Consider the following 22,070-nt stretch of genomic DNA (forward strand, 5'->3'; position numbering starts at 1 on the left):
ACTTTTTAAAAAGCCAGTAGTCGATGCTGTTCTTTATCATGCCTTTACAGAAGAAAGATTAAGCTTTACTGTTAAAGTTGTTTTATCAGAATGACAGTAATGGTTTGGCTGAACTACAATAATATCAATGCTTGAAAGGCTTGTGAATAGGGCTGATGTTGGGGTATGGTTTGAGAAAGACGATTAACAAATTTGAAGACTGGAGAGTTGGGTGTATTGCCAGGAAGAGGTCGGAAAAGGATTCAAGATTTCAAATGAAACTGTAGAGCAAGTCGCCATTGCTGTGATTGACAGAGCAAACGCTTCCCAACATTCTTTGGTGAGTGCTTGAGTGGTGTCATGTGATTTGTCTCTTCCTTGGTCTACAGTTCAAAAAATTATACAATCTATTTTACAGTGGTATCTGTACAAGGTCCACATGTTGCAAAAGCTGCACCCTGAAGATCCAGAACAATGAAAAGAGTTTGCTTACCGGTTTTTGGCCAGAATAACCATTGACAATACATGGCCATGGAACATTTTGTGGACAAACGAGGCTCATTTCACCCTAGATGGAGCAGTGAATACTCAGAACTGTCGCATATGGGGTACTGTAAGACCTGATGTTGTGCATGAACAGCCTCTGCACTCTGCTTACATGACCATTTGGTGTGGTTTCACTTCTGATTTCATTCTTGGCCCTTTTTTCTTTGAGATCACACCATAAGGCTCTAAAAGATGTTGTGTGACAGGTGCCAGTTACTGAAAAACTTCTGCTGCATCATGTCATTCCTGCTTAACAAGAATGAGGATGTTTAGAGACTACTGTCTTAATGCAAGATGGGGCAACACCGCATATTACCTGATATGTGAACGAACTGCTGCATGACAAATTTGGAGACAATCGAATAATTTTGAGTTTTCCAAATGCCTAGCCTTATTCTCCAGACTTGAATCCCAGTGACTTTTGGTTGTTGGGTTATCTGAAAGATTGTGTCTATAGAAGAAGCATACAGACTCTGCCTAAATTGAAGACAAGCATAACATGCCATGTTGCTGCTATTCTTTGACAAATCTATCAGGCTACTGTTGAGGTATTTTGAACATGTGATTGATGAAATGAATTGCACATTGAACAAATGTTGTGAATAAAAACTTTTTGCAAGTTTCCATTTTGTGTTTCCTGTTCCTCATGCACCAGTTTTTCACCTAGTGGTAGAAATATGAACTAAATATTTTTTTTGCATTTTCCTTTTCCCTATGGTCCATATAACGTATATACCAAGTTTTATCAAAATACATCAACGAGAATAGGCTCTATACAGGTCTAAGTAGGGCAACTTTAATTATAACCACCCTGTATATATTTATTTACAGTAGAGAGTCGTTAATCGGAACGCCGGTAATCGGAACAATTTTCAGTTGGACTGTGTCGTGCTGAATCGAACGTTTTTGATACTAAATTTACTTCTAAAGTATAATTTTTTTTGTTTTTATATTTTTTAATACAGTAGAGCGTCGATACGTGGAACCAATTGGGGACTGGGGTCCTTCCAGTTAATGATTTGTTCCAGTTTCCGACTTTGTACGAAAAAATACATTAACCTGTCCAATGTTCAAATTTTTCTCCGTCGCGTGTCGCTTCGTGTTGAATTTTCGTCGATTTTAAGCCTAACGAAAATTTTTATAATAATCATCGAGGCTATTGTATCGTTAAAAATTATTTCTGCATTTTGTACAAACAAAATAAATATATTGAAGAATATAAAAAACATGAAAATTATACTTTAGAAGTAAATTTAGTATCAAAAACATTCGAATCAGCACGACACAGTCCGACTGAAAATCGTTCCACTTTCCGGCCATTCCACTTACCGACGTTCCACTTATCGACGCTCTACTGTATATTTATTTTGTTTGTACAAAATGCAGAAATAATTTTTAATGATACGATAGTCTCGATTATTATTATAAAAATTTTCGTTAAGCTTAAAATCGACGAAAATTCAACACGAAGCGACACGCAACGGAGAAAAATTCAACACGATGCGACACGCAACAGAGAAAAATTTGAACATCGGATAGGTTAATGTATTTTTTCGTACATAATGGGTAATCGGAACAAATGACTAATCGGAACAACCCCAGTCCCCAATTGATTCCGATTTTCGACTCTCTACTGTATTTTCTTTAATGTTTAATGAACATAATAAAATCCAATAGGGCAAATAAATCTTTTTAAGCAATTCATATATTTTAAAATAAAATACTATAAACTTTATGTTTAAAGAAATCATCTTTGCTTTTTTCCTGCACAACCTATTGATAATCACATTTACTGATTTCAAAAATATTTCACTTACTGATTATTTTTCCAGTTGTTAGAAATGCTAATTCAACAATTCCTTCGTCATGATCAGAGGCAGCTAGATGGAAGACACTAAAAATATTTTTCCAACCAGATTTAATATTAGCAGCTTGAGAATTTACCATTTGAGCTACACATCTTACAACCATATCTCTAATAGTTGGTGATCTAGAATACAGAATACAAAAATACTGTTTAAACTATAATTTAAATTATAATTAATTTTAAATTTTTTATATTATACTTTTTAATTTTTTAACTTGAATGATTTATTATTATTTTCAAATATAACACCTACAATTTTAAGTGGAAAAATTAAATAAAGAAAGAAAAATGATCAAAAACTTCTCTGCATAAATTAATGCTTCACAAGCATTAAGTATAATACAAATGACCAAATTCTTTGTTAGCTTTAATTGAAATATTTTTTTAAAATTTCACCAATCTTCAGAAATTAGGCATATTTGTATAAATTTTATTCATAAATATAAGAAAGCAGATCACACAATTACTTTTAATGAAACCAAATAAATAATGTATTTTAATTGAAAGAATAGTAGAATTAGATATATTTATAATTAATATGAGAAAACAGAAATAATGATGGAAGATTAAAAAAAAACGTATAGACAAAATCAAAAAAATTACAAGTATTTAATGAAAGTTATATAAACTATCTATATTAAAGTCCTCATTAATTATCTATTATTTAGTTCAAAATAAATTAAATTAAAAAAACAGGTAACTGAAGTAAACAAATATTCAATACAAATAAAGAAAAAAAAAACAATATAAATTATGACTAGCAATATAGAAGAAAAACATGATAAACTCAAAGAAATAAAAAAGGCAAATATAACAACATTAGGAGAAAAAAACTGAGAGATTTAAATATATTATACAAAAGAATTTTCACACAACATAGAAAGAGAATTTTAAGATATTGAAAAGCTTGAGGATTTATGTAATATATCAAAACTAGCTATTCTGGTTTTACTTCCTTTTACAATGATATATTTATGCAATGTGAGATTTTCATATGCTGCAACCAAATCAAAGTAGAGGAACAAACTCAAAACTAACACCAAATATGAGAATTCAACTTTCTAATATTGTCCCTGATAACCAAAGAGTTTGTAATTCAAAGACCCAGAAACATTAAAGTCATTAAGAATGCAATTTTACTGTATTTATCAGGTTGATTCAAAAGTTCCGAAACACAGACACAAGATACAAAACTTTACTAATATTAAAACACAAAGACACGGTCATTCCTCAAAATAAAGGCAATTGTTAGCATTGGTCTTGATCCATCTTTTTGCAAATTGGTGGATTCCTCAGCAATACCACTTCGCTGGTTTTCAGGCCAAGACTCACGAATCCCATATTCAACATTATGCACTGTATTGAAAGAATGTCCTTGCAGAAAATGTGCCAATGATCAGAAGCGAAAATCTATAAGTCAGGGCTATAAGTTGAGTAAGGCAAAACTTTGATCCCCTTCAGCTCCTCTAACTTTTCTTGGACCAGTCTGGAATGATGTTCCACAGCACTATCATGCTACAGCAGTGTATGCTTTCAATTAAGCAATGCTGGAGAGCGAGCATACATGACTTCAAACACTCTTTCTAGTTGCTCATCATAGAACTTACCATCCACAGCCTGGCCATCAGGAACCAGTTTCCAATGTACTGGACCATTGGTTCTCAAACTTTTTCGATGCACCGCCCCCTTTGTTCCATAAAGTTATACCCAATGCCCCCTAACCCATCAGTGACCCCAACTTTTGCCTTTGGTCACCGTTCAGTACCCTGCCTCCAGCGCCCCTAGATTTACTCACAGCCCACAGGGGGGCAGTACCGCCCACTTTGAGAACCCCTGTACTGGACCATCAAAATTCCACTAATAGTAATCTAGACCAAGGCTGACATTCCCAGAATTGAAGTGGCAGACTTTGAAGTCCCAGAATTCAGCTACAGTTGACTTGTTTATCAGGCCTGGGCCTTCAATTTTGCAAATTTTCTCTGCTGTACTAAACCCTTGTCTCTAGTAATAGTGCAACATGTCTTGAATGATGAGTTTTTCATCAGTCATCCTTTGTTGTGGAAAACAAAATTCACCACAAGAATAAACTCAATAGCTCTATAAAATGATAGTATGTGCTTTGATAATGATGCAAATACCAGTTCATTTGCATTCACAGCAGTTTTGCCAGTGATAGAGATCTTTTTTACAAAAGTGTTGTCAGTGTCCAGGAACTTTTGAATCATCTTGATATATATATATAGTAAACCTATCATTAATGAAAAATTTCTTCAGTCTCTTGAATTTTTTGCAAAAATTAATGTAAATTAACTTGTATATAGTGAAACCTGTCTAATGTGGAAATGAAAAGGAAAATCACGCTGTATAATGGAAAAATCAGCATCTTTATCTGATTTAACACAAATTTAACAAGTAGTTTACAAGCCTAGCATGTATAAATCAAAAAAGTAAAAAAATAGACATACACAATACAGAATAGCCAAATATGACTACTGTATTTCAGTAATTTTATTGGAATTTAAACAAAAGTTTTGTGTATTTTTTTATTAACAGCTGTTTTTATATAAATATGTGATAAGTTGTAAAGTTTAACTCATTATTCCTGATGTGAAAATGTTTTCTTTGTTTTGAAGGTTATTTTAAACTTTTTTACATCATATTTTGTTTGAATAAAATCAAATTGAAATGTCTGCAGATAAAATGCACATCGGGTATATTATGCATGCTTTTTAAGTTTTGTAAAAAAGATTTAAGACCACACAAAAAAATGGAAAAATGGACCACAGTAAAAAATACTTGTATTGTGTATGGGAAAATCCAAACTCCAAATGTGTCAAATGTGGTTTTCAAAGTTTCATTTGGAAAATTTTGGACTAAAGGATACAAAATGTACAGGCCCCCAAAAGCTGTTGAAGAGAAATTGTGGGAAGAAATAGTTAATGATTGATGAATAACAACTCATGAATTTGCAACAAATCTTAGAGTGAAACACTTCATTCACTTGAAATGGGTGTAAAACATGCTGATGATTGTGTTTATCATGCAGTTTGTTTTTTTAACGTATGAAAAAAAACAAACCGAATTGAGTACAATTTTGTCTGACAAACATAGGCAGCTGTAAGGTTTTATTTTAAGTTGATTGCTCATTTTTATCTTAGAGAACTTTTTATGCATAAATGAAAAAAATTAAAGTTAAAATACAAATATTTGTTATTAACAAAAAAATTTTCTAGCTGGTGGTGATTGTTCAGTCGAGTACCCAAGTGCCACTGTATTTGATTAATGCAATTTTGATATATGTGATAACATTGAGAAATTTATTAATTGCATTAATCAAGGGATACCTATAGTAGGTAGCCTGTATATAGTGAAAACCTGTCTACTATGAAAGAGTTGTTCGGTCCCTTGGGGTTCCATTACAGTCAGATTTGAATATATAAATGCTAGTTCATTTATGTGTTTTGTTTTAATAATTAACACTTGAGCATAAATGTTTGTTTCTTTAATGCTTAGATTTACTCATTTATTTTATTTATTATTCATATCTACCTATACTACAAAATGACCAAGATGTTCCATTAAAAATTTCAGAATTTGTGAAGTGTTCTGTGGTAAGAAAAATTTGCAAAACACTGATATAAAAAAAGAAATCTTAACAAATAAATGAAAAAAAACTTGATGGATGTTTTCTAAAATAATTTATTCAATATTAAAGAGTAAAGATATACATATATTGAATATTTCTAATATATTAACATAAAGTAAAATAAAACAAGTGTCATAAAACACACATTCAAACATACATCTATGTTTAATTTTTAAAATAATCAGTACTGTTTTTGCTTCAGTGCATTCCTAGACTTCATGGACATAGCATGGCAAATTTTATGCAAAAGTACTATTTGCATTTCTTCCACTTTTATTGTTTTATTTTGAACTATTCGAAGCATTTTACAGCATAATTTCAGTTCAATGTGATTAATTATAATTTTGCATCTATTAACAATTTCTTCATCTTCCTCATTTTCACATTGGTTCATCATCATTTAAAAGTAAAAAAGAAATAGTAATAAAGGTACTAAATAATGAGGAACAACACATACAGTTATTACTATTGTGTGACTTCACAATTACAGAGTCAAATATCATGATGGTTAACAGATTAATGGATAATTGAGTGATGTATGCAAGTTTTATTGTACTTTATAATAATATGTTTACTTTTAATTATTATTATTATAAATATTTTCAATTTTAAGTACTTTAATGTAAAAAAACTTACCTATTTCTCTTCACAATATGTTCAAAAGGGCGTAAAAAATCTTTTTGAAATCTAAAATTGGCAAATTCTCCTTTCTCAATAAATTTCATTGAGAGTTGACGAAGTGAGTCTACAGCAAAAAAAGCAACATCTTCACTTGGACTGCAACCAACCTATTTCAAACATTGAAACATTTTCAATATTAAAAGATAACAAAACAGCTTCAAATTTACATAGCATATCAAGAAAATTATTATTTATAGACAACTGGGTCAAAAAATTTCTTACCAAGTAAAAATATAATTGAGACAAAATTAGTTATTTAATAAAATAATTAGTTAAAACTAGTTACAATTAAAACAATTTAAAAATTAGTTAATTAAATATACAGTGGAACCTCGCTTAACAAGCACCTCACATAATAAGTGTTTCACATAATGAGCAAAACAAATTGTAAAAATTTGCCTCACTTAACAAGCGATGTTTTGCATAACGAGTGACGAGGAGAGAGGAAGTCCCAAATTGTGCGCATGCTCCATCAGTCTGTGTTTAGCACTCATTCTGCTAGCACCTTAGTGTCAGTTGTGATCACACATTTTTCCAAACTTGTGTTCACGCATATTACTTATAAACATCAACAACCATAGCCCATTATATAATAAACACACTGAACGATATGCCAAATTCTTGGGCTACGTAAAGGCTATAATTAAATATTAGAAATTAATTAATTTGACTAGAGGTAGGCAGTTATGCTGCCATCTGGTATTGAATTTAATGACCAATTCCAAATTATATTTTAGAAATGTCTGAATTAAAAATTAACTATTTATAATTATTAAATTTAATACAAGATGGAAACATAACTGCCTACCACTAGTCAAATTAATTAATTTCTAATATTTAATTATAGACTTTACATAGCCCAAGAATCTGGCATATCGTTTGAAGTGTTTATCAAACATATTATCTGTGATTTATTTTTATTTTTATTTTTTTGTTTCTGCAAATTGAATTCTCATTCCAGGAAGGTTCATTCCAAGCTAGAAGAAAAGATGATGATGATTCACACTCTTTAACAGTGTATATTGTACAATTTTTTTGCATAAATGTTATACATAAAACATTTGAGCATTTTTTCGGCTTGGAATGCATTATCATATTTTACATTAATTTCTATAGGAAAAATTGTTTCGCATTACAAGTAAGACTCTGGAACAAATTATGTTCGTTAAGCGAGGTTCCACTGTATATATATATATATATATATATATAAAGAATCTTTATGTTAAAATTAAGAGATTTTCAATGATGGTAACATATTATAAATAATCACAATAAATACTTAATACAGTAGAGAGTCATTAATCTGAATCAATTGGGGACAGGGGTTGTTCGGATTAGTGATTTGTTCGGATAACCGATTATGTACAAAAAATATATTAACCTGTCCAATGTTCAAATTTTTCTCCGTTGCGTATCGCTTCGTGTTGAATTTTCGTCGATTTTAAGCCTAACAAAAATTTTTATAATAATAATAATTGAGGCTATTGTATCGTTAAAAATTATTTCTTTATTTTGTACAAACAAAATAAATATATTGAAGAATATAAAAACATGAAAATTATACTTTAGAAGTAATCTAGTATCAAAAACGTTTGATTCAGCACGACACAACCCAACTGAAAATCGTTCGGATAACCAGCGATTCGGATTACTGGGGTTCGAATTAACGACTCTCTACTGTATAAGTCATTGTAGACACTATAACTTATCAATACAACATACTCAGAACACCTTGTAAATTTGCAGCCGTTAGTATTTAATAAACACGGCTGCAAATTTACAAGGTGTTCTGAGTATGTTGTATTAAATACTTAATATAAACTCATATATTAAATAATTTCATAATTACAAAATAAACTTCAGGAAAAATAGAATTGTAATAAATGTAATAATGTAATTGTAAATGTAATGTAATGTAAATGTAAATGTAATAGAAAAATAGAAATAGAAAAAATAAAATTTATTGTTTTCGTGTTTGCTTTACAGAAAATGAGATATTCTTTTGATATTTTTAGAATAAGTCTGAAAAATATTCTGAATGTACATAAAGAGAGTTCAGGCTAAATCATACAATAGCCATGTCATCTAAATTAATCATTGTTTTTAGGACAAATAGTTGACTATTTTTAAATACTGTTAGCTATGTCAAAGGTTCTAGCTTAAATTTAAATAAATTCAAGAATAAATTTTAGCTTATGTTTCTATAACTTGCACATAATTATTATTTATTACATTAAACTTCAATAACTTTTAAAATAAATTTTTTCTTCTTTTTATTTTGTGTGTTCGAAATAACTAAGCAATAATATGACATATCAAAATTTACAAATAAAAATTTAAATATAATACAATCATAGAAAAATATGTTTTGGCATACTAAAATTAAATCATAATAATTTGTATAGTCTTAGTAAAATTTGTTAAAAATGTATAGAATATGAAAATGAATTTTGTAAAAAGGCTATAGCAAAAAATAAAGGAAAATATTTACAGAAAATTATTTTTCTTTTCCTCACACACATTCTATTTGACAAAAATAATAGCAAATTATATAAAACAGCTGGTCGGGTTAAAACTATTAAGTTATGTGCTACCAATTTTGAAAAACATAGTTTGAATCTGGGACAATCCTAAAAAAATTTCAATGGTGATATAACCCAGATATCTTATGCTCCATTTCAACTATCCAGCCACTCCATTATGAACCTAGCTGAATCTATGGATAGCTTGTTAAAACATTTCTTGATGCTCACAAAGAAGAAATAAAAGAAAAATATATGCATGTTACAAATATCATCACCATCAATAATAATATACAATAGAATTCATATAATCATCATCATCATCCTTAAAACCTTTTAAGACTATGCTAAAAATAAATTAACTATTACTCTATAAAATGAAATAAATGTAATTGTGACATTAAAGTTCTATGACTTTTACAGGATATGCGGGTTTCAGTTATAAATAAAACTGTATATATTTAGCCACAAAATGAATACCTTGTTAAAGTGCTCGCCTAAAACTTCCCAAATTCGAGACCACTGCAGACGTATTCTGCCCATATTGTAATATGAGATTTCCACAATTTTTTGAAGACTAAACATACGAGGATGAGTAGAATTTGCTAACTCTTCTAGAGATATTTGACAAAGGGCTTTTACAAAATCAACAATTGCATAGCCATCCAAACGAGTTGAGCCAGTGAATATTCTTAAAAAATTTAAAGAAAAAAATTTTATATTAATGAAATTTTTATTTTTTAGATTTGAGAAAAAGAAATAATTAACTTTTAATTAAAGTGTAATGATTTTTTAAAATTAAACTTTAGTCACTTTATTAATAAAAATATTGTCACACTTCAGTCATCATCATTGTTCTCAAATAATTAATTATTATTTTCTTATATTTATAACAGTGTTATAAATTATTAATTATAACTATTACAAATATAAATATATAGAAAAATAAAATAAAAATTTAGAGTAACAATTTTAAACAAGTCCATTTCTGATGATAAAAATAACATTAATACTACTAATCTAAATACATAATGTGGCAAAATAATTTTATCAGGTATTCTTATGTATAAATTCTTAAAACATTATTTGCCACTCAGAAACAAACATTAAGACATAATAATTTAATGACTATTATAAACTTAATATTATTTTTCAGAGAGACATTAATTTGACATTTACATATATGTTATGAATAGAAAATTTTAGTCATAAAAACATGATAACTGTTTAATAAAAATATTTGAGTTTACTTCATAAAACACAATAAAGGTTTTCAAAAGTATAAAAAGAAAGGCACTATACACTTTATTGAGGAAGTTCTGATGTATATAAGTATTATATTAGCACAGCAGTTCCCAACCCTTTTTCACTTACAACCCCCTTGGCAGCTAATTTTCCAAAGTTTTATTTCCCACTTCTTATTTTCGCAAAGTTTTATTTTGCATGTTCCTCAAACAGTGCCACCTTAATCAATTACACAGCACTATACATCTAAAAAAATTTTTTTTTTAAATCAAAAAGCATTGGAAGAAGAATGCAAATAAATATAATAAAAATATAATTATATTTTTCTTTAGAATTAAGCATCGAGTGCCATGATGTTGCCAAAAGCCTCAACTCAAAATCCAAATATTCTTACAGTATGCCTACATCTGCCATTATTAATTTCTTTTGAGTACCCCTACACTACCAAGCACATACTCCTAGGGGTTTGCATACCCACAGATGAGAATTGCTGCATTAACAATATACAGATTGATCCTGACATTTTTACTTCCAAATTTATGTAAAAAATTTCCATGTGAAAAAACATTTAAGGAATTTTACAGAACAAACTGGTAATGTAAAATATCACTAATTGAGAGAAAACACATTAAATTACAGCATATGACAACACAAAGCTGCCTACATAGACTCCTTTTCTTCCATAGACAGACTTCCTTCACTCAATTTACACGTTAGTTTCTGCATTCATAAGATTTATAATAAAACATAGCTCATGTAACAATTGATTTAAGCATAGGTTGTGAAACAATCCACTTATGTAAGTTAAGAGATTTCTCTACTTATATTTTAGTCAATATGTATAATAAAAATATTGTTAGATTTACAAAAATAAATAATTTATCTTTTAATAAATAATATTAAATGAAGGCTTCTTTTAATATTTAGGTTTATAACTGTTTATAATCGGTATTAATAAAAAAAATTGACAAAAAGCATAAAATTAAATAATTATTATTTTATATTAAACTTGTAACAATATTAAAATAAAATAATAATAATTCAGTAAAAGTTTAATAAAATGTAAATTTTTCAATTGTAATTTTAAAATTATTTTTAATCTCTAATGCAGTATGCTAAAAATCCCATGTCAATGACAGAAATGAACTTACATGCCATCAATGCCGTAAGATATGGGGCTAAATAAAGGCTACATTATTATTTAATTATGGGGAGACTATCCATTGTTTGACATGATAACTTAATCCTTTTTTGTCTTATAGAATCATCACAGAGAAATTTGCATATATTATCAAGGTGATCATCTATTGGATGCTTTTCACGTGATAGCTAGGTGTGCTAATTTAGAAAAAATTTGTGAAAGTATTTTTGGTATCCCTATTATTCTGTTTGAGAATTTTCTGGACCTTATTGGTAATTCACACAATTTTGATTTAATTAATTTTGTTCAGAAGGTTAAATTATTATTTAGGTAATCTTTATGTTGACTTATTTTGTTTCAGTGATTCTTTGTACAGAGAATGGTGTACATTTTGTTTGGTTTTGCATATTGGAGTATTTGACTTTGCCCAAAGGTGGCATTTGCTTTCTTCCTTTAAAAGTGTGTTCGTGGCTATGAATCTTTGGGAGACTATCTATTGTTTGACGTGATAACTTAATCCATTTTTTTCTGAAAAAACCAACATTATATAAAGAAGTTAATTACATTTTTCATTACATATAAAAAAATGAAAGGTGGGTGTAATTTTTTTATATAATGTTGTTTTTTTATTGTTTGTATAGTTCTCTCCACAATTTTTTATTTTTATATATGGATATTTTGTTTAAATATTTCTTAGTATCGCTTTGTATAATTTGTTTGTTTTGTTTATGTATATTTTATTTTTTTTCTCTGTAATAACTTATGAATTGTAATATTACATTAGTTTGCAATGTATATGTAATGATTTTGTTGTATGTATTCCCCGCACCATAGGTTCTTCCCAATATGTCTAAATAAATAAATAATTACAAAATAATTTGTACTAGAGTGAGGTATTAGGCACCATCTCTTATTAACTTTAATAATTATAATTTAATTAATTATTTAAAAAATTGAATACTGAAGGGGAAAAAATAGTATTTTTCTTCCAATATTTCTAAATTATTTACAAATTAATTAACTAAATTATAATTATTAAAGTTAATAAGAGATGGTGCCTAATGCCTCACTCTAGAACCAAATTATTTCATAATTAAATAATATTATAGCCTTTATTTAGCCTGATATCTTACAGCATTGATAGCGTGTAGGTTAGAATGTATCGGATATTAATGTTATTGTTTATTTGACAGAAATGAATACAATTTTGTAAAAAAAATTTTAAAAACGGCAGTTACAACAAAATAATAATTTTAATCAGTGTTTTAAATTATTAATTTAGAGCAATTTCTTTCACAAATGTATCAGGTCAGTCCATAAATTCATGCGTATTTTTATGTACAAAAAAAGCAGCAAAAAGTTTTAATTAAATTTTATTTCAATCTGTAATGTATTCACCATTATTTTGTACAATTTCTTGCCATCTTGATGGTAGCTTTTTAATCCCATCTTCGTAAAATGATTTCAGTTTTGAATCAAAATATTCAGAAATAGCCTTTTTTACATTGTTCCCATCCTCAAAAGTTTTCCCTTTTAAAAAATTCTGCAAACTGTGAAAAAGATGATAATCACTGGGAGCAATATCTGGCGAATATGGTGGATGAGGTAAAATTTCCCAGTTGTAGCTTTCAAGTTTCTGTACAGTTATTTTTGCAGCATGTGGTCTGGGCATTGTTATGCTGCAAGAGAACCTGCTTTCTGTTCACTAAAGACAGTCGATTTTTTCTCAATTTTTCATTTAAACACTCTAATTGCTCACAATACATTTGAGCTGTAATTGTTTGATTAGGTTCTAACAGCTCAAAGTGAATTACACCTGACATATCCCACCAAACAGACAAAAGAATTTTTTTTGGATGCAACCCACCTTTTGCAGTCGGTTTTGGCTGCTTGTCGCGATCCATCCATTGTCTTTTTCTCGTCACATTATTATAGAGGATCTATTTTTCATCTCCAGTAACCAGCCTACTAAGAAAAGGTTCTAAAGCAATACGGGATAAAAGAGACGTGCAAATGTTTACACGTTGTTGTCGGTTAGCTATTGACAGTTCATGTGGTATCCATTTTCCTAGCTTTGAAACTTTTCCGATTTGTTGTAGGTGTCTATGAACAGTTCCATGGGATGAATTTAAACGTTCTGCAATTTCATCAACTGTTAAAGATGGTTCTGCTTCAACTAGTGCAGAGAGATCATCATCATCAAAGTCAACAGGTCTTCCAGTACGAGCCTTATCCTCCACACTAAAATCATTGTTTCTAAATCTTTCAAACCACTTCTGCGCAGTCCTTGCACTAATTACAATTTGATTATGTACAGTATTTATTTTTTTTGGCTGCATTTGTAGCATTCTCACCACTTAAAAATAAAAAGTATAAAACATGTCTTTTGTATTTGTTGGTTACTTCCATTTTAACAAAAATAAACAACTGAAATGTTCACAATTCTGAACAGTATTATATGAATGAGATCCAATTTAACACTTCAGTGTAAAAATTATCACATTAGACTGACATTTTTAACAGCAAAACAAGATTTTTCTCAAGGTCATAAAAATGGGCATGGACTTATGGACTGACCTGATATTTAATATTTTGATTTAAATTTTTGTAATATTGGACAGCTAAATTGTGTAATCTTAAACCAAACATCTACTTTATTTGCTTATAATTATAAATTCTATTGTTTCGAATGAACAATATTTGATATTTAATAGTAACATTTTGTACATAGTCCAAGCTTTTTTACTTTTCTTCACTCCTTTTCAATACTTCTTATTGAAAAAAGTTGATACATTAATATAAATGATATTAATTAGTAAAAAGACTATATAGTATTAATGATACTAACCTATCTACAGCCACTACAACACTTTGAGAACTTGTTTCACCCATCGACTCTTGCAAACTTGCTATTTTCTTCTGATCTAATACCAAGCCACCACGAGACACTAAAAATAAAGTTTTTAATATTTTGATAAATACTTTAAAACTTTGCCAAATAACAAATTTGTTCATATATATTAGAAATAATTCTATCTTGATTTTATTAAAACAAGAATTCTTATTTTATTTTCATTTTACGATTGATACTCCCCTACAAATAATACTTTCTACATACTCCAATAACTATAGTAAAATGTCAGTATAGTTACATTTTGTTAGACTGAAATATAGCAAAATGGCAGAATATTAAAAAAGTTATTACAAAATAAAAATCTTAACCTTGAGAGCAGGGCCAGATTTATGCATTTCAGGGCCCTAAGCAAAACTCTATATTTTGATATGTGAGGCCTTTTACCAATCATTTACAATTTTAGAAGTAAATCATGAAAAGAAAAGAATTAACATAAACATATTAATTTTAATAATAAATGTTTTATTGTTAAAGAGCAACATACTATAAAATAAGGTACAATTTAAAAAGGGAAACACTAAAAATTTCATTTCTGTGATTTTTTGAGCACAAAAAAAAAAAAAAAGCTACTACAAGCTAAATAAAACTATCTATAAAAATCCGATAAATTTTATATTAAAAGGAATAAATCACTAGAAATGTAATATAAACAATATTTGTTATTAATTAATATAATTACATACTACACAAAATAAAAAGCAAAGTATATTTTGTTAGTTTAAAAAAAAATTTTATTACAAAATTTCACTCCATTTTTCTTTTTTTTGAAGAAATTTTTGAGGCTCCTTGAAACTCAAGGCCCTAAGCTATAGCTCACATAGCTTACTTATAAAATTGACCATACTTGAAAGCAAGTAATCCTTAAAATTAGTTTCTCTAGTACTGCTAGTTTGAGTAAATTTCATACTTTTAAGATTCTATAAGAAACCATAATGAATCAACAATTTGCTGGAACTTTTTCATGTTTTGACTATCTCCTCTCAGATGAAACTAAGAAAACTTTTTGATCATCAATACAAACAGGCCAACAATGAGATGGTTAAGAAAGCTGAACATATCCAAATCAATCCTGAAAAATTCTGAGCCAACCCAGACTTGTACCTTGTTCTTCCAAAATTGGCCTTTATTATCTCAATTATCTGGCCAGCTAAATATGCAGCTAAAAGTTTAATATATAACTAAAAGTTGTCAGTGCTGTCTTGAACAAACTAGCTGATGCATGAAATGATAGCAGAATTGATAATAACATGTATTTCTCCAGAAAAGCGATTATTTATTGCTGAAAAAGTCTATAATTTTTGATGGTAAGTAATTAAAGCCTTTTCTATAAATTCCTGCACTATGCCACATTATTACAATATGATATCAGACATTATCTTTTCATTTTATTAGAAAATGATAGAACTTTTGCATCACATTAATTAAATCTGAAATAGTAATTTCAACTTCATTTTCACAATATTGGATAAGTCTACATTAGTATTTTGAATAATTATATAGTAATGACACTACACTACAAACTAAACTGACAATTAAAACAAATATTTGTATTGCCAGATAAATGTAGAAACAATATCCAGTGACAACAAAAGAAAAGTAATTTATACATTTATAGTTTTCATTATAATGATCACTTCATTCATAACAAGTTAAACTTTTATTATATTAAACTGAAAATTTTGTTACACTATCATTTGTTAAACTGAAACATTTTTCCATTAAGATGCTAGCAAATTTGCAGAAGATTGAAAATAAATGCATTACACTGAAACTGTATGAGACAGTAAGAGAGAATTTTTGTTATATTTAGTCACTTATTTTTGTTTCAGTTATTTTGAGTTTTGGGTGTTATCTTAAATCTAGACTGTTATCTCAACAATTCCAAACTAAAGCTTCATTTGCATAATTTAATAGTATGATTCGAATAATGAATAATGATTTAAATTTTTATATATAAAATATTTTATCTATATTTAAACCCTAAACAATTTTCTATTTATATTCTCGTAAACAGATATTTGTAGAGAGCAAAGTTAAGCAAAATCTTATTCCTTGTAAACATGTAGTATGTAAATCAGCAATATATAAAAAAGGAAGCTATCATTCATTTCTGCTGGTCAATGTATAACTGTTAAATTGTAAGTGATTGATTGGAGCTAATTATGCATTTCTGTTTTTCCTTCTAGGTTCTCTTCCCTAAAATCAGGTTAATCACTTGAAGTTTTGAATAATTGTAATTTTGTAATTGTTATAATTACTGAATTAAAATTGTAACATTTCAGCTCCACACTAATTGTTGTTGTTTTAGTATATTTGTAGTTAGAAATATTCCAATATTAATTTCAAGCATTTCTAGTTTAATAATTTTTAATATTTTTTCAAACTCTGGTGTAAAGGTTGTTTGTTTAACATTTTATTTTGTACTTTGCACATTCAAGTACCAAATTTTATAAATGTAGAATTTTTAAATATTATATTTTGCATTTTTATATATAAAATATATGAAATTTAATAAATCAAAATAAATTTATACTAAACTTACATTCTGCTGGATCTAAAGCAAATCCACCACTGTCAGTAGTTGTTGACTGACCACTACTTAAATAACGTGGTTTTACACCAGTTCCAATTAATTGCGCTAATTCCAATTGTGAAATGCATCTCAAAATCTATCAAATTTTAAAAATATTTACATATCTATGAAATATAAAAAGCAATAACTAAAAGCAATACTGACCTCTAACCATGATTTTCCAAGATAGTTTCCATCTGTATGTGCAACAGTAATAAGTGTTTTAATTGTATCAATATTTTTAGCTTTCATTTCAGTAATAGGTGAATTAGCTGTAAGCAGGGTAAAACGAGCTAATGCTTGTACATAAGCATCACGTTCTAACTGCAACAAAATATATGCATGTCAAGTTCAAAATTTATAAACTTTTTAAATAAAAATAGTAGATTTCTGATTATTTTATTTGTGGTACCATAAATAAAATAATCAGAAATCTACTATGCAAATAACAAGTAAAACCTGTATAATTGTAAAAAACTAAATACATAATAAATATACTAAACAAATTATAAATATCGAGTTCCTACTCAAATTTTTGAATTAAATTCCATAACTTTTCCTGACCAACTTTGTACAAATTCCATGACCTTCACATCCCTTACAGTGTGGCACATTGACATAATAAAACAGCATTTTATTTAATATAAACATACACTATTCTTCTATAGCCTTTTTAATTGGTTATTTTTTCTGATTAACAATTTTATATCTTTATAATTGTTAAATTATTAAAATTAAAATTAAAATGTTTTATTAAATAAAAGTAATTTATCCTGTTATTAATCTACAATCATAAAACTACATGGCTGAAAAAAAAAACATTATTTATTTAGAAAGGGGGCGTGTTCATCTGTTGAGGCTGCTGACGTTTTTTCTTGTGCTCCTGGTCATCCATACTAAGCCTAAGATACAAACGTTTTTGACTTTCTATTAACGTTATAAGTGTAAATTTGTAACTTACTAAGATTAATACTTCAATAATTACATCATTAACAAACATGCAACGCTCTCCACCTAAGCGGGGAAGACCTCCAATAAATCGTGCCAAACCGGATACCAAGAAAGACCAACCTCTTCCGTCAAACTCTAGGACGATAATGGACTTTAACTTCAACTCTGAAAAAAACCTTCATGAAGAACCTAGCGACGAAATGAATTCCAACTTAAATTCATCGCAAATAAGTGTAAATAACATTTCAGGTGAGTCTACCAAGTCTGACTATTATCCTTCTACTAAACCGGACAACCTTCCAGACACCTCTACTTCAGTGTTATGGAACAAAATATCGGAACTGATTAATTCTGCTAATGACAAACTCTTTAGACAAATGGTTAAGATAAAACAAGATCTAGAAATTATTCATGAAAATATCCGTGAAACGAAGGATCATCAGATAAAAATGGAGGAACAAATAACAAACTTAAAACAACAGGTAGATAAGTTACAAACTAACAATGATTGCATTCAATTCAAAATGGACTCGTTAATTAACGAACATCGCTATAATAACATTATCATGTATAATTATCCAAACCATAAAACCACTTCAAGAGCAGAAATACATAATTTTATTACTTCTTCTCTTAAATCTACAAAATATAGCTCAAGAAGATATACTAGAGGTAATTCAATTGTCTAAAACGCCCAACATAACATTAAGAATCACTCTCCGCAATAATCAAATTAGAGACCGTATTTTTACTACTATTATACGGAAAAAACAACAAAATTTGTTAGAAGAATGGAATAATTTACAAATATCACCGGACTTAACTAATAATTCAAGAGCTAGACGGAAATTCTTACTACCAACTTTTTACGAACTACGTAAACAATATCCTCAGGTTAAACTGCGGAATGATGTTTTACTAATCAACCATGAAAAGCTGACCTATAATTTAACCACTGGAAAACTGGTACAGGCAGACACTTTCCTTCCATCGTCAAGAACAGATACAACTAAATGACAAATTAACAAACAAGACAAATTTCGAGTTCGCAAATCACATTCTAACAGCCAATGCCTTATTGTTATTAATTGGAATAGTCAGGGCCTCAAACATAAAATACCTCAAATTGATGCTTTTACATCTAAATATGAACCAGACATCTTGGCTATCACTGAAACCTGGTTAACCTCAGAATTGGTCTACAAGTCAAAATTTTTCGAGAAATTTATAATCGAATCAGTAATGGCAAATAAACCTATTGGCCCAGGCCGTCCAAGTGGAGGCCTCTGTTTACTATTAAAAAAAGGTGTCTGTAAAATACTACAAACAAAAAAATCTAAGAATTTCATTTTGCTTCTTATTCAAATCAATAAACCTATGCTTGCAAATATCAAAAATAATCTAATAAATTTAATACTTGCTTATATTCCACCAGACGATATAACAACTTTGAATGAAATATCTAAACACATCGAGACTTGGCAATACATGACTCCTTACTCCATAATATTGGGTGATTTCAATGCAAGAATAGCCAACAGAATGGACTCCAAATATAAAGGTACTAATCCATTAATACAAAATATTCGCTTCTCGAAAGATAAACACCTAAACAGACTGGGGCAAAAATTAATAGAAACAATAACGAATCTTAAAATGTATATAATCAATGGTCGCATTGAAACTGATATACCAGCAGAATTTACTTGTTTAACACATACAGGAAAATCAACGATTGACTTCACGATTTGTTCGGAATTATTGCTAGATTGCTGCATGGACTTCAACGTTATTAACTTTGATATCTCCGATCACTTCCCCACAATGGTAAAATTTCTATTATTCTCGACAAAAAACTCTGACAAATTACCATCCAAAAAACAACGTGTACAATACAAAACTTGCAGGTACTCTAAAGAAATTGAAAACCGATTTGGCGACATCCCGACTGTAATAGAAAACAATAGCGAAGATTTATACAGGTTAATGATTAATATAATGAATGACTACATTGTTCTGAATAATGGTAAAAGAAAACTTAACCATGGATTTAGAAAGGGCTGGTTTGACTTTGACTGTTATAAAAAGAGAATGGAAAAAAAGATTAAACTAAAAATATTCAGATTAAACTCTAACGACATCAATTTTAACAACTATAAAGATGCCAAACGAGCTTATAACAACCTAATTAAGACAAAAAAGAAAAATTACTTCAAGAAGCTTGAATTAAACTTAATTAAATATAACAAAGACAACAAATTATTTTGGACTACAGTAAGAAGATATCGATTTAAACCTAGCATAAGCGAAAATTCACCAATCATTGACTTCGACACTTGGAAAAATTTCTACCAACGATTTTCAATAATTCACTTAGACCCACCAACAATATTAAACACACAGGCACACAACGAACACCTGGATGCTGACTTTTCAATTGATGATCTAAACGAAGCAATTCAAAAAATAAAAATCAATTCAACCCCAGGTCATGATAACATTCCAAATAAATTTCTAAAAATGCTACCTAATAGTTCCAGGTTAAAACTACTTAATATTTTTAATATTATGTATAAAGCAACTTCTTCTCCTGACTCTTGGAACACAGTTATTCTTACTATGCTATATAAAAGGGGTGACAAGTCTTCCCCTAACAACTATAGACCTATAGCACTGCTGTCTACAATAAGAAAATGTTTTACTTCAATGTTAACAACCAAATTCCAACAGTGGACTAAAGTCAACGATTTAGAAGCTAAATTCCAATATGCCTTTTCAAAAAATAAAGTAACTGAATCAGCCATCCTTATTCTACTAATGGTAATTCAGCTTTATCTTACAAAAAAACATAGGAAAGTTTATGCTGCATTCATCGACATAAAAAAAGCCTTCGATTCAGTCTACACTCCATTACTGATAAATAACTTAAAAGCCTGTGGTGCTAGTGCTAAATTTACATCTGCCATAAATAAGCTTTACTCAAATTATTCCGTTAAAATTAAACAAGGTAATACGATTTCTCCTTCATTAATTCTTTCTCGTGGAGTGCTCCAGGGTGACCCCTTGTCACCTTACCTATTTAATTTCTATTTATTGGGCATCGACCATCTTTTTAACAATCCTTCCGAAGGCATTGAAATAAAAAATCGAACATTTCACTACATCCTCTTTGCCGACGATCTAGTTATACTAGCCCCAAATAAATATCACTTCAACGCAAGATTAATCAACTCAACCTTTATCTTAATTCAATCTACTTGGAAATAAACCCGACTAAAACTAATATAGTAATTTTTCGTAAGAACAACAAATTATCTAATAAAGACACAAAAATTTATCACGAAAATACTCCACTGCAAATAGTCAACGAAGTCACATATCTAGGAGTCGTGTTTCATTGGAATTTGACCTTTAAAACCCAAATATCAAAATTAAGTATTAAAGTTAAACAAGCAATTGATAATCTATTATTTCTATGTGCAACAATGAAAACATCAAATTTGAATATCCATTTTAAACTCTACAACACCATTGTAAATCCTATTATTTACTATGCAAGTCCAATATGGGGACTGGATTATTTATACAACCTCGAAACTCTGCATATTTACTTCCTCCGAAAGTTATTCCATCTTGAAAATACAATACCTGGATACGCTATCTGTCACGAGACAAGTCGCACTTGGATCTTTCCCCATTTATTAAAACGTATTATAAAATTTTACTACAGACTTAAATACAAAAGTGATGATAATACAGAATTTTTATATCAAGAAATGGTAAAGCAGTGCAATAACGAGAAAAACAGGCAGCTCTGGCATTATAAATTTCGAAGAATTCTAAACTCTTTTGGTATATCAGAACTACTGTTCACCGACATGATCCAAGATTGGAAATTCGCCTGTAATCTCCTACTAAATTCGGCTATATCCCAATCTATTATTAGAGACCAACTTTCTCTAAATCAAAGCAACTACCATCCTTGGTATATTAACATATTCAATAT

The 22,070-nt window shown here is 28.9% G+C and overlaps 1 protein-coding gene across 2 annotated transcripts in view; it reads right to left on the reverse strand.

Moving 5' to 3' along the window:
• Sec71 (ADP ribosylation factor guanine nucleotide exchange factor Sec71) overlaps nucleotides 1-22,070 on the reverse strand; it is a 135,416-nt gene that overhangs the window by 47,619 nt on the left and 65,727 nt on the right. For both annotated transcript variants that reach the window (XM_067270118.1, XM_067270117.1), the window contains exons 21-26: nucleotides 17,279-17,437; nucleotides 17,084-17,210; nucleotides 14,476-14,575; nucleotides 9,722-9,932; nucleotides 6,675-6,826; nucleotides 2,343-2,515 (exon numbers count right to left, since the gene is read on the reverse strand). In XM_067270118.1, the coding sequence (XP_067126219.1) occupies nucleotides 2,343-2,515; nucleotides 6,675-6,826; nucleotides 9,722-9,932; nucleotides 14,476-14,575; nucleotides 17,084-17,210; nucleotides 17,279-17,437 (922 nt within the window). The remainder of the gene's footprint in view (nucleotides 1-2,342; nucleotides 2,516-6,674; nucleotides 6,827-9,721; nucleotides 9,933-14,475; nucleotides 14,576-17,083; nucleotides 17,211-17,278; nucleotides 17,438-22,070) is intronic.

This window comes from Centruroides vittatus, unplaced genomic scaffold (genome assembly GCF_030686945.1).
Source record: "Centruroides vittatus isolate TY-2023 unplaced genomic scaffold, ASM3068694v2 contig_364, whole genome shotgun sequence".
Classification (NCBI taxonomy): Eukaryota; Metazoa; Arthropoda; class Arachnida; order Scorpiones; family Buthidae; genus Centruroides; species Centruroides vittatus.